The sequence below is a fragment of the Pogoniulus pusillus genome, chromosome 9, assembly GCF_015220805.1.
Source record: "Pogoniulus pusillus isolate bPogPus1 chromosome 9, bPogPus1.pri, whole genome shotgun sequence".
NCBI lineage: Eukaryota > Metazoa > Chordata > Aves > Piciformes > Lybiidae > Pogoniulus > Pogoniulus pusillus.
In genome coordinates, this window is record NC_087272.1 from 11,920,163 (window position 1) to 11,937,618 (window position 17,456).

Sequence of the window (17,456 nt, forward strand, 5' to 3'; positions counted from 1 at the left end):
GAGCAATAATCAATGTTGAGACTCTGCATCTGGCTTCTGCTTTTGGCTTTCAGGTTGCACATTCTCGAATTTATTTCCGTGAGCCAGTGACTCTCATGGAAAAGGGAGAACAAAGCTTGTGGTGTGAGAGATGTGTTTCAAGTTAGAAACTTGGGAGAACACTGACTTTCTTATTTACCCATTAAATCAGAGCTTTATGCCTTCAGCCCCAGAGTATTTTACTGGATATTAGAAAGAAATTCTTTCAAGTTGAGGGTGATGAGATGCTGGAGCAAGTTGCCCAGGGAGGTTGGTGATGACCACTCCCTGGAGGTGTTCAAGGCCAGGCTGGATGAGGCCTTGAACAGCCTGGCCTAATGGGAGATGTCCCTACCTATGGCAGAGGTGTTGGAACTGGATGATCTTTAAGGTCCCTTTCAAACCAAACCATTCCATGGTTCTATATCATGTTCAGGATGATTTTTTTTTCCCAGAGACTGTCAGATTTTTGATATAGTGCTTCTTCTGTTGTCACAGAAGGTGGGATGAGAGCAGATTTCCACAAGAGGGAAGAAATCTTTACCCAAACAACAGTGATTAATAGCAGGATTAAATTATCTTAAAGCTCCTTATTGATAATGTCTCTTCAGCAATGAAAGAAGCTCCCAGCTAAAAGTCTGGGACCCCTGTCTGAAAATGAGAAATGATAATGAGTTGTTTAGCCTGGAGAAAAGGAGGCTGAAGGGAGAAATTCTTTCTCTCTGCTACATGATGAACGGAGATCGGAGCAAGTTGGGTACTGGTCTCCTCTCTCACAGAACAAGCAATAGGACAAGAGGAAACAGACTGAAATTGCACCAGGGGAGGTTTAATTTGGGTACTAGAAGAAATTTCTTCACTGAAAAGTTTCTTAAACAGTGGACCAGGCTGCCTAGAGCAGGTGGCGTCTCCATCTCTGGAGGGGTCCAAAAGCTGTGTAGATGTGGTGCTTAAGGATATGGTTTAGTGGTGACATGAGAGTGCAGGGTTAATGTTTGGATGTGATGATCTGAAAAGACTTTTCCAACTGAAATATTTCTGTGATTCTATGACTTTGGGGTAGGTTTTTATTGCACTGGATGAGCAAATCCAAGATTACAGCCCCAAAGTGCTCCTCTTTGAAGAGGTGCCCATGAGTTGTGTTTTCTGAAGAGAAACCAGGTGGCCTATGGTACAAGCCAATCTATTCACTGGTTACAACAAAAACAACAAAGTGGGACAAAAAGAGAAATGAGCTGACAAAGCCCTGTCCTCAAGCCTTCTTTGCAGTGGCTCTGCAACTGCATTTGGCAGCCATGGCTAACATCTCATCTTTCCAAAGTCAATAAAATAAAACCTCGTTGCCCCATACTGTCGCACAGAAGAAATCTGGTCTGGGTGGGGGAAAGGCTAACAAACCCAGCCACAGCCAGGCAAAGCTGGGGAAGAGGGGGCAGGTACCTTCAGGGCCTTCAAAGGGAAGGTTACATAAGTAGGGAACAGAGGTTATGACTTCTGGTCTCTCCTAGGTGAAAGGAGACTTCATTGCCTCCCCTGGACTGGCCAATCAGAGCTCACAGAATTAGAGAATGCTGGGGGTTGGAAGGGGACTCCAGGGATCATTGAGTCCAACTCCCTTTATAAAGTAGGATCACATGGAGCAGGTTGCACAGGAGCATGTCCAGGTGGGTTTGGAATCTGTCCAGAGAAGGAGATTCCACAACCTCTCTGGGCAACCTGCTGCAGTTCTCTGGAGCCCTGTGTTCCAGCCGGTACCCTTTGACTTGTTCTGTTGCTGGGCACTGCTGAAAAGAGCCCATCCCCATGCCCAAGACTGTCGCCAATGATGTCCTATGTTAAGGTCAGACATGGTAGCTGCTTGGCCCCACTGATGAATCATTTCAATCCACTTATAGGACTTGTTAACTAAATAACTGCTCTAACTACCAAGTCTCTATCAGTGTCCTGCATCAGCAACTAATGTGTCTCACACTGTGTGCAGTAACAGCATACAGCAAACACAGGATCTCAAATTCCAGTGGATATGGTGACAATCACCAGGTTCAAGGGGTAGAGAGTGCTCTTATCAAGCTTGCTGCTAACACAAAACTGGAAGGAGTGGCTGACAGTCCATTAGGCTGTGCTGCCATTCAGTAGGACCCGAGCAGTCTGGAGAGCTGGACAGAGCTGAACCTCATAAAATTCAACAAGGACAAAGGTAGCATCCTGCACCTGGGGAGGAACAACATCCTGCACCAGTACAGGTGAGGGCTGATTTGCTGGAAAGAAGCTCTGTGGAAAATGAGCTGGGAGTCCTGGTGGACAACAGGGTGACCAAGAGCCAGCAACGTGCCACTGTGGCCAAGAAGACATATGGTCTACTAGGGTGCAGCAAGGGGAGTGTAGCCAGCAGATTGAGAGAGGTTTATGTGCCCCTCTACTCTGGCCAGGTGTGGCCTCGTCTCCAGTAGTGTGCCCAGTTCTGGGCTCCCCAGTTCAAGAAGGATGGAACTGCTTGAGATAGTATAGCAAAAGGCTACAAAGATAATTAGGGAACAAGAACATCTCTCTTTTGAAGAACAGTTTTGCCACTTGAGGCTTTTTAGCGTAGAGAAGACTGAGGGGGGGTCTCATAAATGCTTATAAATAAAGGGTGGGTGTCAGGAGAAGGGAACCAGTCTTTTTTTCAGTGGTGCCCAGTGACAGGACAAGGGATAACATGCACAAACTTGAATACAATAGCAAGTTCCATCTAAATATGAGGAGGAGGGTTTGTTTTTTCTCACTTTGAGGGTGGTAGAGCACTGGAACAGGCTGTCCAGAGAGATGGTGGGGTCTGCTTTACTAGAGTCATTCAAAACTCCTCTGGACACCATCCTGTGCAACCTGCTGTAGGTGAATCTGCTCTAGCAGGGAGGTTGGGCTCTAATGACCTCTGGAGGTCTCTTCCAACCCCACCATCCTGAGCTTCTGTGAGAAGCACATCTAGATCACCATGAGTGGAGTCCATATTTTTTCCCCATTACTAGTGCCATGCTGATCTGAATAAGCAGTATTGAGATGGCTACAGAGTAAGCAGTGTTCTGTGACTTGATGAAAAGGCATTTGGAGAAGAGCTTCACCTGAAACCCTACATTTCACACAGGAAATGGTGGTTGAGCACCTGGAAACACTAGGATGGTTTGTTGTGTGGCAGCATCTGGCACGAGTCAGAAGAAAATTTGTTGTGTGAAGACCAGAAGCAGCCACAGTACACACTTGACCATCCAGCTGATGGATGGAAACGAAGAACCATGATGGAGTATTCACATGTAGATATATATTTCCCTTTGTCACATAAAGCTTTCTGCAAGAACGTGAATGGAAAGAAGCATGTTCCTGTCTAGGAGAGTCAGCGGCATTTCATACACCTAACATCTACCCAGCACAGTGGAAACTGCAAAAGAGAGACTTTCTGCTGCTCGGATCCAGAAATCGGTCCACATGGAAGCAGCCTTCAGTAAAACAACCTCACACCTGCTCTGAAGTATTCCAGCTGGTAACACATCCTCACCAGGAGCCATCTGCTAGAGAGAAAGCATCAGTACTATCCTGATATGCCCATAGTCTCCACCTTGCAGGCTAGAGATGCAACCAGCACAGAAGGCTTTCACTTTCCAAAAACCTTGTGTAGTCCCTGGCTTAAAAGAAGGAGCTGTTTGTATTCCTATACTTGGCACTGTTGAGTCTACCACTTGAATCCTGGGTTCAGTTTTGGACAATCACTACAGAAAAGACACCAAGCAGTTAGGTAAGTGTCCAAAGAAAGGCAACAAAGCTAGTGAAGGGTCTGAAGAACAGATCTTTTGAGGAGTGGCTGAGCAAACTGGGATTGCTTAATCTGGAGAAGAGGAGGCTGAGGGGAGACCTCATTGGACTCTACACATCCCTGAAAGGAGGTTGTAGCCATGTGTGGATCAGTCTCTTCTCCCTACTATCAGGTGATAGAATAAGAGGAAATGGCCTGAACTTGTGCCACAGGAGGTTTAAGTTGGATATTAGGAAAAGATTCTTCCCTACAAGAGTGGCCAGGCACTGGAACAGGCTGCCCAGGGAGGTGGTGGACTCACCATCCCTGGAGGTGTTCAAGAATTGTGTAGACATGGCACTCTGGGACATGATTTAATGGCCATGGTGCTCCTAGGGCTGGACTCAATGATCTAAAGAGGTCTTTTTCAACATTAATGATTCTGCGATACTGTGAAGGGAGGACTTGAGCATGAACCTCACTGGTTCAGCAGGCAGAACTCACTGAACCAGCCCAGTATCCACCTGCCAAATAGGGAGGATGCTCTTGACACTGGGGGAAGGACCCACAGATAGAATCACAGAATCTTTTTTAGTTGGAAAAGACCTTTAAGGTGATTGAGTCCAACCATTCTCTGACTGTACAGCGTGCCCACCCTACTTCCTTCTTGAAAACACAGAGCTAAGGTAGAAAAGGTATTGAATTAACCAGCTCTTTACTCATCCAGTTTCTTGCTGGATAATCCTTGGGCAACCAGAGCTCCACTGCAGGAATGTCAGGTTCTCCCATGCTGGCACCATAATGCAGGGCCTGTTCCTGAAGGTTAGGGAAGTTTATTTTTACAACTTTGTGCAGCGCTTACAAATCTTTCAGGCACACAGCATCTGGTTCAGGCACTGCCCTTTCAATGGCTGTTCTGTTGATGCAGTAATTAAAGGTATCCCAGGTGACACCTGATCCCTTATCAAGTTCATTAATTTAAGTGAAGTTATTTGGCTCTCTATTTTCTATGCTTCATAATGTATTTCTAACCTTTAAAGTGACATAGGCAAGCACCAGCTTGCAGGGATGCTTATTAACAGCCTATTAAAATATTTTATGGCCTTTATTTTTACGTTGCCACAGGGAATCAAGTATTTGGCTGTTGTGGAACAGGCTCAAGGATTTATGTTGCGAGAGTTTCGCCACAGCCAAACACAGAGCAGGGCTAGGAAATGAAGTGGGAGAACAAACTCCCATTGAGCAACCTGCGCGCCGTAAAGCTGTCACACACAGATGGCAGCCAGGGGCCCTCCAGTGCTGGCCTTGCATTTGGTTTGGTTTGACAAGTGCAAACCACTACCCTCCAGTGCTGGCCTTGCATTTGGTTTGGTTTGACAAGTGCAAACCACTATAACAAGACCACGGAACCATAGAATCATGGAATTGCTCTGGTTGGAAAAGACCTTTAGGATCATCATCAAGTCCAATCACTCTCTACCATGTCCCTTTGAAACACCTGCGGAGATGAGGATTCAGCCACCTTCCAGTCTTTGAGAACCCTTTTGGCCAACAAATTTCTTCCAATCTCCAACCTTAACCTACCCTGGTGCAATCTGAGGCCATTTCCTCTCATACTATCACTTGTTCCTAGGGAGAAAAGTACAATCCTCACCTCACTGGAAGGACCTGCCTCTAATCTGGATCCAAACATTTAATGTGTGAGAAATCCACATAGAATGAGAGGAAATGGCCTCAAATTGCACCAGGGGTGGTTTGGGTTGGATACTGGTGGGAGTTTCTTTCCTGCAAGAGTGGTCAGGCAGTGGAACAGGCTACCCATGTTGGTGATGGAGTCACCATCCCTGGAAGTGTTCAAAAAATGTTTGGACATGGCACTTGAGGACACGGTTTGATGGCCACAGTGGTTAGGTGACAGTTGGACTTCTGATCTTAGAGGTTTTTCCAACCTTAATGATTGTAGGATCTATTAGTCAATGACAATATTAATGAAGTAATCTATAAAGGGAGTGACACAAAGTGTGAATGCCTCACCTAACACTTGCTGCACCGACGGATAATTCCATTCTCTGTTAAAAACCTGCACTTCCTCCTAACTCTGGCATCTCTGATGTTGAGACAGCAAATACTTTGGGTTTAGAGACTTCACCTTGTCCTTTTTAGGTATTCTGAAATTGAATTCAGGTCCCTTCTGAGATTCATGTTTTGATATACCTCCTAGGGTGAGCTTGCAGTCTTCCCAGGTTTATGTTACGCTTTGCTTATTTTTCCAAGCATAACAAAGAAATGCATTTGTAATGAAGAAGTCTGTTGGGAAGGGTACCAGCAGCATACTTAGAAGTTGGGTTTTTTTTAATTGCTTCTGCTTTCAAAATGTTTTAATGATGCAAAATCAGGAAAAGACACTCATCTGCCAACAGAACCTATAAAATATTTTACAGTGACATTACACTTGGTGTATTTGGTTGTATAAATTACTAGCATCTTAAACAAAGATAGTAGAGATTAGCACAAGCAAGATTACTCAGGAGGCAATTATTTCTCCTTTGCTTAGAAAGGCTGTGTTGTTCTGTTTGCTTTTTAGGGTTTGTTTGCTTGGTGTTTTGTTTTTTTGGGATTATTTTGTTTTCTTCCCTGGTTTTTAATTTAAATGTCATCCTGCTAGGCTTTATAGATAGATTTTGTGTGGTTAACCACAACAAATCTGTTCTCAGTGAGCAATCCCATAGCACTCATGCATGATGTGTAGTCATATTAATAAGTGATATTAAATGTACCATTCACAGAATCACAGAATTAACCAGGTTGGAAAAGACCTCTAGGATCAAGTCCAACCTATCATGCAACCCTTCAAATTAACTAAACCATGGCACTAAGTGCCTCATCCAGTTTTTTTCCTGAACACCTCCAGAGATGGTGACTCCACCACCTCCCCCAGCAGCCCATTCCAATGTAAATCACTCTTTCTGTGAAGAATTTCTTCTATATGTCCAGCCTAAAACTGCAGAGACTGTGTCCTCTTGTTCTGTCACTGGGTGCCTGGCAGAAGAGACCAACCCCTGCCGGGCTACAATCTACTTTCAGGTAGTTGTAGACAGCAATGAGGTCCTCCCTGAGTCTCTTCTTCTCCAGACTGAATAACCCCAGCTCCCTTATCCGCCCCTTACAGGGCTGTGCTCCAGCCCCCTCACCAGCCTTGGTACCCTCCTCTAGACACATTCAAGCACATCAAAATCTTTCTTAAACTGAGGGGCCCAGAACTGGACACAGTACTCGAGGTGCAGCCTAACCAGGCCAGGATGCTATTGGCCTTCTTGGCCACCTGGACACACTGCTGGCTTATGTACATTCGGCTGTCGAACAGTACCCCAGGTGCCTCTCTGCCTGGCTGCTCTCCAGCCACTCTGTCCCCAGCCTGTAGTGCTGCACGGGCAACCTGGGCTGGTGAAGATGTCCCTGCCCATGGCATAGTGCTTTAATGCCTCATCAAAGACTCAATGAAAGACTATCTCACTGGGATCAGTCCTGGACATCCAGGAGAGACTCTGCCTCTGATTTCATCTTAATAGTTGAGCATGAAATTCAACAAGGCCAAGTGCAAGTTCTTACATCTAGGTTAGGGCAATTCAAAGTACAAATGTAGGCTGGGAGAAGAGCAGCTTGAGAGCAGCCTGGAGGAGAAGGATTTAGGGGTGTAAGTTGATGAAAACCTCACCATGAACCAGCAAAGGCTGCTGGCAGCCCACAAGGCAGCCATGTGCTGGGCTGAATCCGAAGCAGTGCGAGCAACAGGAAAGGGAGGGGACTCTGCCCCCTCTGCTCTGCTGAGACCCCACCTAAAGTACTGCTTTCAGCTCTGAGGCCCCCAGTAAAAGGACATGGAACTGTTGAAGCAGGTCCAGGGGAGGCCACAAAAATGATCAGAGGGCTGAAGAAGCTCCTCTATGGGGAAAGACTGCAAGAATTGGGACTGTTTAGCCTGGAGAAGAGAAGGCTCCAGGAAGAGCATAGAGGAGCCTTCTAGTACCTGAAGGGGCACCTGCAGAATGGCTGAGGAAGGACTTTTTACAAAGACTTGTGGTAGCTTTGAGCTGGAGAAGAGGAGATTAGGAAGAAATTCTTTCTTATAGTCCCTTCCAAATGAAGCCACCCTATAATGGCAGCAGAAACAGAGGCACACTACAAAGCAACCTGCCTGCAAGTTGGGCAGGGACAGCCATGGCGACAGCATGAATCTCTAAGCTCACTGGGGTCCCCTGCATTTGTACAGGCTCTGGTTGCATTTCCTCTCTGCCCCTGAAGAAGAAGCTGTGCCTAAGAAACCAAAACTTCACTCAAAGCACTACCTGAGGGTGTGGTATTTTGGAAGCATGGCAAACTTTGCCTGCTGGAGAAGTTTTAAGGTGAGACTGACTTAGTTTAAAGCCACCTGTGCAGGAGAAGCTGAGTGGTAAGGACAAGCTTGCTAAGAAGAGCCTTGCAGCTATGCAATTCATCCATTTCCTAATGAGTTCCCCTCATGCCTCTTCTACTTCCACCACAGAAGAGAAGAGAAAACCAACTTCCAGCTACATCACATAACACTCTCCTTTCCTGGATGGGTAGCAAAGTGCTGACTCCCAAGAATTTCTTCCTCTTGAGGAAGCTCATTAGATGATTTTATTAATTAGCAGGCTCCCCATCTTATCACATGCTGCACCTGAAACCCCCCTCATGTTTTCAAAGCAAGCAATTAAAGCCAGAGGTACTTGAATAAACAGGCACTGACAGAGTGTAATATTCTAATACAATGAAGCAGCTTGCAAGACAGCAAGATGCCTAAGCTCAGATGTTAACCAAATCCAAGGGCAAACAAACCATGCCATGGCTGGCAAGCATGTCTTTTGATGTGGGCACCCCCAGGTAAACCTCCAGTCAGTTTGCTGAAACTAATCAGATTCTGGGGAGAATTTGCATTATTAAATCTGTCAGGGGCTAAAACAAGCAAGAAAGAAGTCAGGCTGCTGCCCTGAGTGGACAGAGAAATAGTAATGACCAACAATTTCAGCACCTTCCCTGTAGAGTCTGTAATAATTAGCCAGTAATTATTAGCCATAATTTCCTTTTACATAGTGGGACTAAGAGGTTATCTGCTTCAAGGACAGCAAATTCAACTTTGCTTCCTTCATGAAAAATCAAATGGAAAATGCCACCACTGGCAGCCAAACCCCAGTAAAGAAAGTGCTCCACCATCAGCCACTCACTGCTGATTAGAAACCACGCTGTAGTACCATAACCCAAGGTATTGCCTCTAGTTATCAGTGCTGCTGGGGTAGCTGGTTGCCCTGTGCTCTTCACAGAGAGGAACAAGGCCATAAACAGCAAGACAGACACAGGGAGAAAGTGAGGAGACCAGCCACTTACTTGATGTTGTCAAGGCATCCAGATTCGGGTTTCAGTATGGCAGTATGATGAAACATTTTATAGAGTGCGATCCCAAGGAAGATGACATTAAGCTGAAATGGGGGAGAGAAAGGGGGGGGAGAAAAAAGGGTTACAGAAGACAGCACAACATGATGAGGAAAAAGTCAGTTTGTGGTAATAGATAAGTTGCTGTAACAAATTAGCTCTTGGTAAAGTTTTACAGTGACTGAATGACAAAAAATTGGCAAGGATTCTATGAGGTGAACTGGTCTGTAGACTGTAGGACCGGTGATGCCACAGTGTCTCCAAGGCTGTGGTGCTGTGTATGTTACTGATAATGCAGCTGGTTCCAACATCACTTGTAAGTACTTAAAATGGCATTATGGAAAACTAAAAATATCTGTGGAATTCTTTTGTCTCAGAGGTCTAGAGTTGTAGAGTCTCCTTCTCTAGAGAGTTTCAAAATCCACCTGGACACGTTCCTGTGTGGTGTAGAGGTGTGGAGTGTCCTCCAGAGACTTTCAAAACCAAACTGGGCATGCTCCAGTGTGGCCTGCCCTAGTTATACCTGCTTTGTCAGAGGGCTTGGGTTAGTGTCTTCTAACCGCTAACAGTCTATGATTCTGTGAAAAGCCTCTCCAAGCATCTTGCTTAGAATCATAGAATCAATCAGGTTGGAAGAGACCTCCAAGATCATCCAGTCCAACCTAGCACCCAGCCCTAGCCAGTCAACGAGACCATGGCACTAAGTGCCTCAGCCAGGCTTTCCTTGAACACCTCCAGGGACAGTGACTCCACCACCTCCCTGGGCAGCCCATTCCAGTGCCAATCACTCTCTCTGGCAAGAACTTCCTCCTAACATCCAGCCTGTACTTCCCCTGGCACAACTTGAGACTGTCCCCCCTTGTTCTATAACTGGTTGCCTGGGAGAAGAGACCAACCCACATCTGGGAATAAATGTATTTTACCCAATAGAAAAAAAAAAAAAAGAAGGAAAAATAAAGTTAAAATATAACAGTCAAATGATGTAGCAATGGAAATCAGTGAATAAAGGTAGAAATGATTTTTCTACACACATGCACCCACACAGAAAGGCTCCTAACATCCAGCCTATACTTCCCCTGGCACAACTTGAGACTGTGTCCCCTTCATCAGCTCCACTGGAGCAAAGTGGAGGAAAAAAAAAAATCTGGTTTTTTTTTTCCCTTTTTTTTTCTGTGATTATATCTTTTAAATGGATGTCCAATGGGGGAGATGGACAGGGAAATCATGACTGCTGGCCAAAGATGCTTAGCACAATGCAAAACTGAAACACCATCTGAAAAGGAAAGGGTTTGATGTGTTCTTTAAAAGATGTGATGGTGTTTCGATGTCTCGGCTGATAATAAAGCTTCCAGTTCTGGGGAAGGAGATCCCCAAAAGCCCAAGATCATAAAAGGAAGAGATCATTTTTATGAATTAATTGCTTAAGGGGAAAAAAAAGAAACAAAACCCAATGGGTTTAAGATGGTGTATAGGGTTAACACTCCAGGGGGAGTAACCCTGAACCTGACCCTAGGTGGTCTTGACCACTCCCCAGGGGTGGGTCTGAACACCACCAGGTGATGGGTAGCCCACTCCCCCTGCCTGTCCCATAAAAGCAGGGGGACCTCCTGTTTCACTCTCTCTCTGCTCCCTGCATACCATCCTTACCATCAGCTTCTGGTTTCTCTTTGTTCTACCACGTGCCCATCACCCACGAGGCAGACCAAGCCATCACCATCACAGTTGGGTTGTATTTATACATTTTGTATTTGCTATTTTCCCTTCCCTAACCTTTGTAACTTCCCTACCTCAGATACCTTTTTTAAGTTATTGGCAAACTGTTCTTTTTAACTTCCAAATTAAGTGAGATTCATTTATTTGGGTGTGCTTACCTTTGCCTCTCTCTACATCTAATCCCTTTCTTTGGGGAAAGAAGGGGAAGAGGGAAGGGCACTGTATAAAATTGTTATTGGTTCTATCAAATTTACCCGAGTCTCTGGAAATCTAAATTAGAACTGAGACAGCTGGTGAGGCAGCTCCCTTCCTGATGTGGAGGGCTGTTGAAATTGCCCCCCAGTTTTAGGAGGAGCAGGGACAATGTCTGCATTGAAGTGAGAGTGCCTGGTTTGCTGTGTTAGCCTATGCAAAACAAAGGGTGGTTTATTTAAGCCATATTGTAGCGATTAAAGTATGAGAAAACTCCAGCTGTCCCTGAAGTGGGCTTCTCTACCTTGTTGCTGTGTTAGCTGATATGCTGGCAATGTGCTAACCATGAAGTCACACCAGCTTAAACTTCCGCCGAGGAGGGAAAACCACCATCAAACCTCTTCCAGTTTGGAATTTCTTTCATTCCCCTGCCTGTACTTTCCCCCTCACACCCCCACCCCAGGCCTTTTCTTGCACAACTGATGCAAAGCTTCGCTCCAAAATTCAAAGGAAGGTGGGCACTGAGGGGCACCAAACTAGAGTTTGGAACTTCTAAATGTCCAAGGGTAGAAAACAAACTGTGTAAGCCCCTTCTCTGAAGCTCCCCAGCCTGTTTTGAGCAGATGTTTTGCAACGCCAAGAGCCTCTCATAATGAGGGTCTAATTGCTTTAGCCAGGTGAGGTCAAAGAAGAACATGCCTTTCTCAAATTAATCTGTGTAAATTAAAGATAAAGAGTAAAGGGACAGCAAAAGTTTTATTTCTTGACCTGAGAGATGGAGTAGTTAATTAGGAGTTCTTACCATAATTATCAAGGTCGCTGGTCCTATAAAGCTCCAAATGAAGTAGGTGTCAAGTCGGAGCCAACATCTGTAATGAAACACAGAGGAGAGAATGCATTCAAGGACTGCACCCAGGACATACATCAAGAGTGAGCGAGTGACAGAGAAGAATGTGAGCTGCAAAACACGGCGGTGGGAGACAGGAAATATTACATTGCTTGTTCATTTAAATGCTGAATTATGTGCCCAATTTCTGACAGCGCTATTGATGGAGGAAGATAATTACCTCTGGAGGAAGCAGGGAGAAAATGGCACAAGGCCTAGCTGCATCTGTTGGAAAAAAGAAAACTCAGAAGCCTAGTGTTTTTTTTACGGAAGGGGTCTGATAAGCTGCTGCTTTGCTTGAAGTTTCTCTTCCCTCTCTGGCACCGATGCAACACAAGCTGTCTGTCAGCTGTCAAGCGAGATGCCATTTCTCCAGCAAGCAGGGAAGAGCAAGTTTGGTGCAAAGAGGAAGCAGGGTTTGGAGAACAGAAGGCTGAGGTTTAATTAGGTTCAGCAACTTCCCCTTAAGAGCATTTTATTTCCCCCAACCTCCAGAGCGTTTTGTTTCCACTAATAGTTCCAGGGTTGCATATGGGCTCTGCTATGGCACGAAGTTGATTCATGGCCTAAAACTAAATTATTAATCGCTTAATTTCAACCGCATTTAATACTCCCCACATTTTTTAAGGCCCCCTGGGAAATTACATTTCCATTCCTAGTTCATTCCGGGCGACAGGAAGATAAAATGGAAGTGACTGGTTACAAGACAGACGAACATAAATTCCTGAAAGTTTTGCATACTGTTTAAAATAATAATAATATCTTGCCAGGTTTGGCATTCTGCAAATCACAGCTCTGTTCAGACACAGAGGGCTACGGAAGCATCGCATCACTCTGGCAGGAAACAACCGATGGCATTTCAGAGCCGCACAGGCCACAACGACTGGATCTGTGAATTTGTTGGGGTGGAAGAATCACGCAATCACAAAATCACAGCTCGGCAGGGATTGGAAGGGACCTCTGAAAATCATCCAGTCCAATCCCCTCTGACAGAGCAGAATCATAGAATCAGCCAGGTTGGGAGAGACCTCCAAGATCATCCAGTCCAACCTAGCACCCAGCCCTAGCCAGTCAACTAGACCATGGCACTAAGTGCCTCATCCAGGCTTTGCTTGAACACCTCCAGGGATGGGGACTCCACCACCTCCCTGGGCAGCCCATTCCAATGCCAATCACTCTCTCTGGCAACAACTTCCTCCTAACATCCACCCTAGACCTCCTCTGGCACAACTTGAGACTGTGTTCTCTTGTTCTGTTGCTGGTTGCCTGGGAGAAGAGGCCAACCCCCACCTGGCTACAACCTCCCTTCAGGTAGTTGTAGACAGCAATGAAGTCACCCCTGAGCCTCCTCTTCTCCAGACTAAATACCCCCAGCTCCCTCAGCCTCTCCTCACAGGGTTTGTGTTCCAGGCCCCTCACCAGCTTTGTCACCCTTCTCATTTAGAGCAGATCATGCTGGAACACACACAAGCAGGACTTGAAAGTCTCCAGAGACAGAGACTCCACCACCTCTCTGAGCAGCCTGTTCCAGTGTTCTGCCACCCTCAGAGCAAAGAGATTTCATCTTACGTTTAGATGGAACTTCCTGTGTTCAAGTTTGTACCCCTTGCCCTGTCATTGGGGACCACTGAGAAGAGTCTGGCCCCATCTTTCTGACACCCACCTCTTGGATATTTGTAAGCATTAGTAAGAAAGAGCAGTTCTCACTAACAACAGCTCTGGTGCACATGCTGCCTGGGCTTTTCCCTTCTAATGGCCTCTCCCACTCTGTCAGCAGCCCCATGGAAGAGATCATCAGCAGCTGCCTTCTGAGAGAATAAAACATGACCTGAATCACTATGACTGACAGAGGCTAAGGTATGAATAAATTCACAGATGCAGAGAAAGCTTCTCACTTCCCTCCCTGACCATATAAATCTCAGGTCAAGTCAGGGCTGAAGACGTATCGATGTCTAGATGTGGTCCCACTGCTCTCTGTCACAAATTAAAACACCATCGCTTCCATGACTGTCATTGCTGAACTGCCTCTGCAGCTGTTCATTCAAAATCTTCATCTGACAGCATCAAAATCTTAATGTGAGAGGTTTTTGGAGTAATTGTAGGGAAATCTTGTTTCCTCTGTGGCTGCTGAAGTTCAAGGTGATTTAAGTGCAGCTGGTAATGGAACAACACAAGTGACAAGAAAGTCTTTAAGTCTGATTTCCTGTAGGAGAGGGTTTATGCCATCATGACATCTGTGTATCATCCATAACAGCACCTGAGATGTTGCCCAACTGCAACTAAATTTGACAGAGGAAGAGAGATTTCATGGATAATGAAATCCCTCCAAAAGGTCTCCCAATTTATCCCCAAAACCAGAGGTCTGCATAGCAGCGGCTCGCACACTGCATAGCACTGCAAACTTCCTATCTTCTCCATCCCGTGGGAAAACAGGAATAGAGGTTTCATGGATAATGAAGTACCTGCAAAAAGTCACAGAATCATAGAACCATAGAATGGCTTAGGTGGGAAAAACCTCCAAGAACATGGAGTCCAACCACCAACCCAGCACTGCTATGGCTATTAAATTTGCCCCAAAGTGCCATGTCCACACATTTCTTGAACACCTCCAGGCATTGTCACTCCGCCATCTCCCTGGGCAGACTGTTCTAGTCCCTGACCACTCTTGCAGCTAAGAAATTTTCCTTAATCTCCAATCTAAACCTTCCCTGGAACAATTTTGGGCCATTTTCTCTTGTTCTATCACCTGAAGAGACCAACTCCCACCTTTTTCCAGCCTCCTTTCAGGGAGTTGTATAGAGCAATGAGGTCTCCCCTCAACCTCCTCTTCTCCACACTAAACGACCCCACTTGCCTCAGCCACTCCTCACCAGATCTGTTCTCCAGACTCTCACCAGCTTTGTTGCCCTTCTCTAGGCATGCTCCAGCACCTCACTGTCTTTCCTGTAGTGAGGGGCCAAAAATGAACCCGGTGTTTGGGGTGTAGCCTCACCAGTGCTGAGTAAAGGAGGACAAGCATTTCTCTACTCCTGCTTGTCACACTGTTCTTGATCTGCAACAGGATGCTGTCGGCCTTCTTGGCTACCTAGACACACTGTTGGTGATAGGTTGGACTGGATGATCTTGGAGGTCTCTTCCAACCTGGTTGATTCTATGATTCTATGTTCAGCTGACTGTCAACCAGCACCTCCAGGTAATTTGCTGATGGACAATTTTCAGTCACTCTGACCCAAGCATGGAGGGTACATGGGGTTGTCCTCTCTCCCAGGCCCTTAAAAAGAGATGTTCCCATAGCAGCTGCTCATTGCATCACCATTTTAGATGTCAGACCTACTGTAGCCCTTGGGAACAACAACAACAACAAAATTCAACTAGTGTTTCAATTTTCAGCTGCCACCTAGAGACCAGGAATTTTTTCTCTCCTGATAATGAGTGCTGCTGTGTGGGAGAGGACTCAGAAGGCTGGAAGTAAAAAAAAAAAATAAAAATTGAAACACAATGAACATTTTTTGGGGGCCAATTTAACATTCAAAACATCTCCAGCCCCTGCTGCGCAGGAGTCGGGAACACGGCGTATTTTAATTGCCAAGCAAATTGGTTTCCCTTCAGCACAGAGGACAAGCCAGGTCTTGGAAAGCCCAGAGAAGAAAGAAATAACCTCCCCTCTTGACTCCTTCAAGCATGCTGGCCAGCCATATGGTCACATCTGCTGCAGCTGGTTCTGAAGGCAGAGAGTCTGGGACATGAGGGAAAGCTGATGGAAGCTGAAATATGTCATGAGGGAAAAGCCAGGCTGGTTTAACAAAAGAAGTACCAAACGACTGAAAGGAAATGACCTCAAGTTGCACCAGAGGAGGTTTAGATTGAACAGTAGGAAAAATGTCTTGACTGCAAGAGTGGTCAGGCATTGGAACAGACTGTTCAGGGAGGTGGTGGAGTCACTGTCCCTGAAGGTGTTCAAGAAATGTGTGGACATGGCCCTTTGGGACACAGTTTAATGGCCACAGTGGTCTTAGGGTTACCGTTAGACTCAATCAGCTTACAGTTCTTTTCCAACCTTAATGACTGTATGATTCCACCCTGTTCCCCTAAAAATCTGTCTCTTCTGCTGTGCAGCACAATTCAGTGACAAGAGGATGGATGAGAAACAGCTAAGGAACCAGATCACACCCTTGGGATATGTGGCAGAGCACAGGCATGGACCAAAATATTACCTTTTCAACAAAAAGGCACTTCATCTAAATAAGAGTACAGCTTGACAAAACTAGAAGAGGCTTTGCCTCTCTGCACACTTCCACAGAATCACATAATGACAGGGGCAGGAAGGGACACCTGAAGATGATAAAGTCCAAGCCCACCAGCAAAGCAGGATCACCTAAGGCAGTTCACACAAGAATGCATACAGGTGGGTCTTGAACGTGTCTAGAGAAGCAGACACCACAACCTCTCTGGGCAGCCTGCTCCAGGGCTCTGGCACCATCATGGCAAATAAACTTTTCTGCATGTTGAGCAGGAACTTCCTGTGTTCCAGTTTGCATCCATTGCCCCTTGTTCACCACTGAAATGAGCTTGTCCCCTTCTTCTTGACACCCGCCCTTCAGATATTTGGAAACCTTTATAAGATCTTATCTTAGTCTTCTCTTCTGCAGACTAAACAGCCCCAGGTCCCTCAGTCCCTTCATTATCCCTGTAGACTCCACTGGACACTCTCTAGTATATCCCTGTCTCTCTTGTACTGGAGAGCCCAGAACTGGACACAACGGTCCAGATATGGTCTCACCAAGGCAGAGCAGAGGGGAAGGAGAACCTCCCTTGACCTGACAGCCACACTTGTTCTTAATCCCAGGATACCATTTGCTTTCTTGACCACATTGCTATGCCATGTATAACTTTGAACCTGTTTAACTCACACCTTGTTAAAAATGCAAATTGCAACTAAAACATCAACATGCAGGCATCCAGCAGCTTGTGTTGGGGAGCTGTAAATTGCCAATCAGACAAGTACCACATTGAGCTTTTCTTCCCCCGAAAGACAAAAAACTCACAGGCACAATGAGCTGCATTCAATGAGTTCCTCCAGACAAGGGAAGCAATCAGGCAACTCACTTCCCCAAGTTGCTAATCACAGGCTGTGGGGTCACTTTTGACCCCCTGTGTGCAGCTGTGCAGTGCAGACAGACTCACTGTGTTCCCCCAGTTTAGACTGGGCTGCTTGCAAGCAAAAGAGCTGCTTCAGGGTTCAGTGTGAGGCTGAGTGGATTATCTGAAAATCAGTGGATGCAGGGAATGTTGTTCAAAACCCAACTGCTTCTTCCCATTAACACCAGTGGAACATAACGAGCTCCTTGGTGCTGCTTTCCTTCCCTTTTTAATTTCCTCCTTTTCCACAGAGACAAGTCCCTATATTCACCTAAAGCTTTGCCCAAGTAATAA

General features: G+C 45.8%; 1 protein-coding gene across 24 annotated transcripts in view; it reads right to left on the reverse strand.

Annotated features, from left to right (window-relative positions):
* ADGRL3 (adhesion G protein-coupled receptor L3) overlaps window positions 1-17,456 on the reverse strand; it is a 667,301-nt gene that overhangs the window by 62,549 nt on the left and 587,296 nt on the right. For all 24 annotated transcript variants that reach the window (XM_064148540.1, XM_064148545.1, XM_064148522.1 and 21 more), the window contains 2 exons: window positions 11,940-12,006; window positions 9,188-9,279 (listed from right to left, as the gene is read on the reverse strand). In XM_064148540.1, the coding sequence (XP_064004610.1) occupies window positions 9,188-9,279; window positions 11,940-12,006 (159 nt within the window). The remainder of the gene's footprint in view (window positions 1-9,187; window positions 9,280-11,939; window positions 12,007-17,456) is intronic.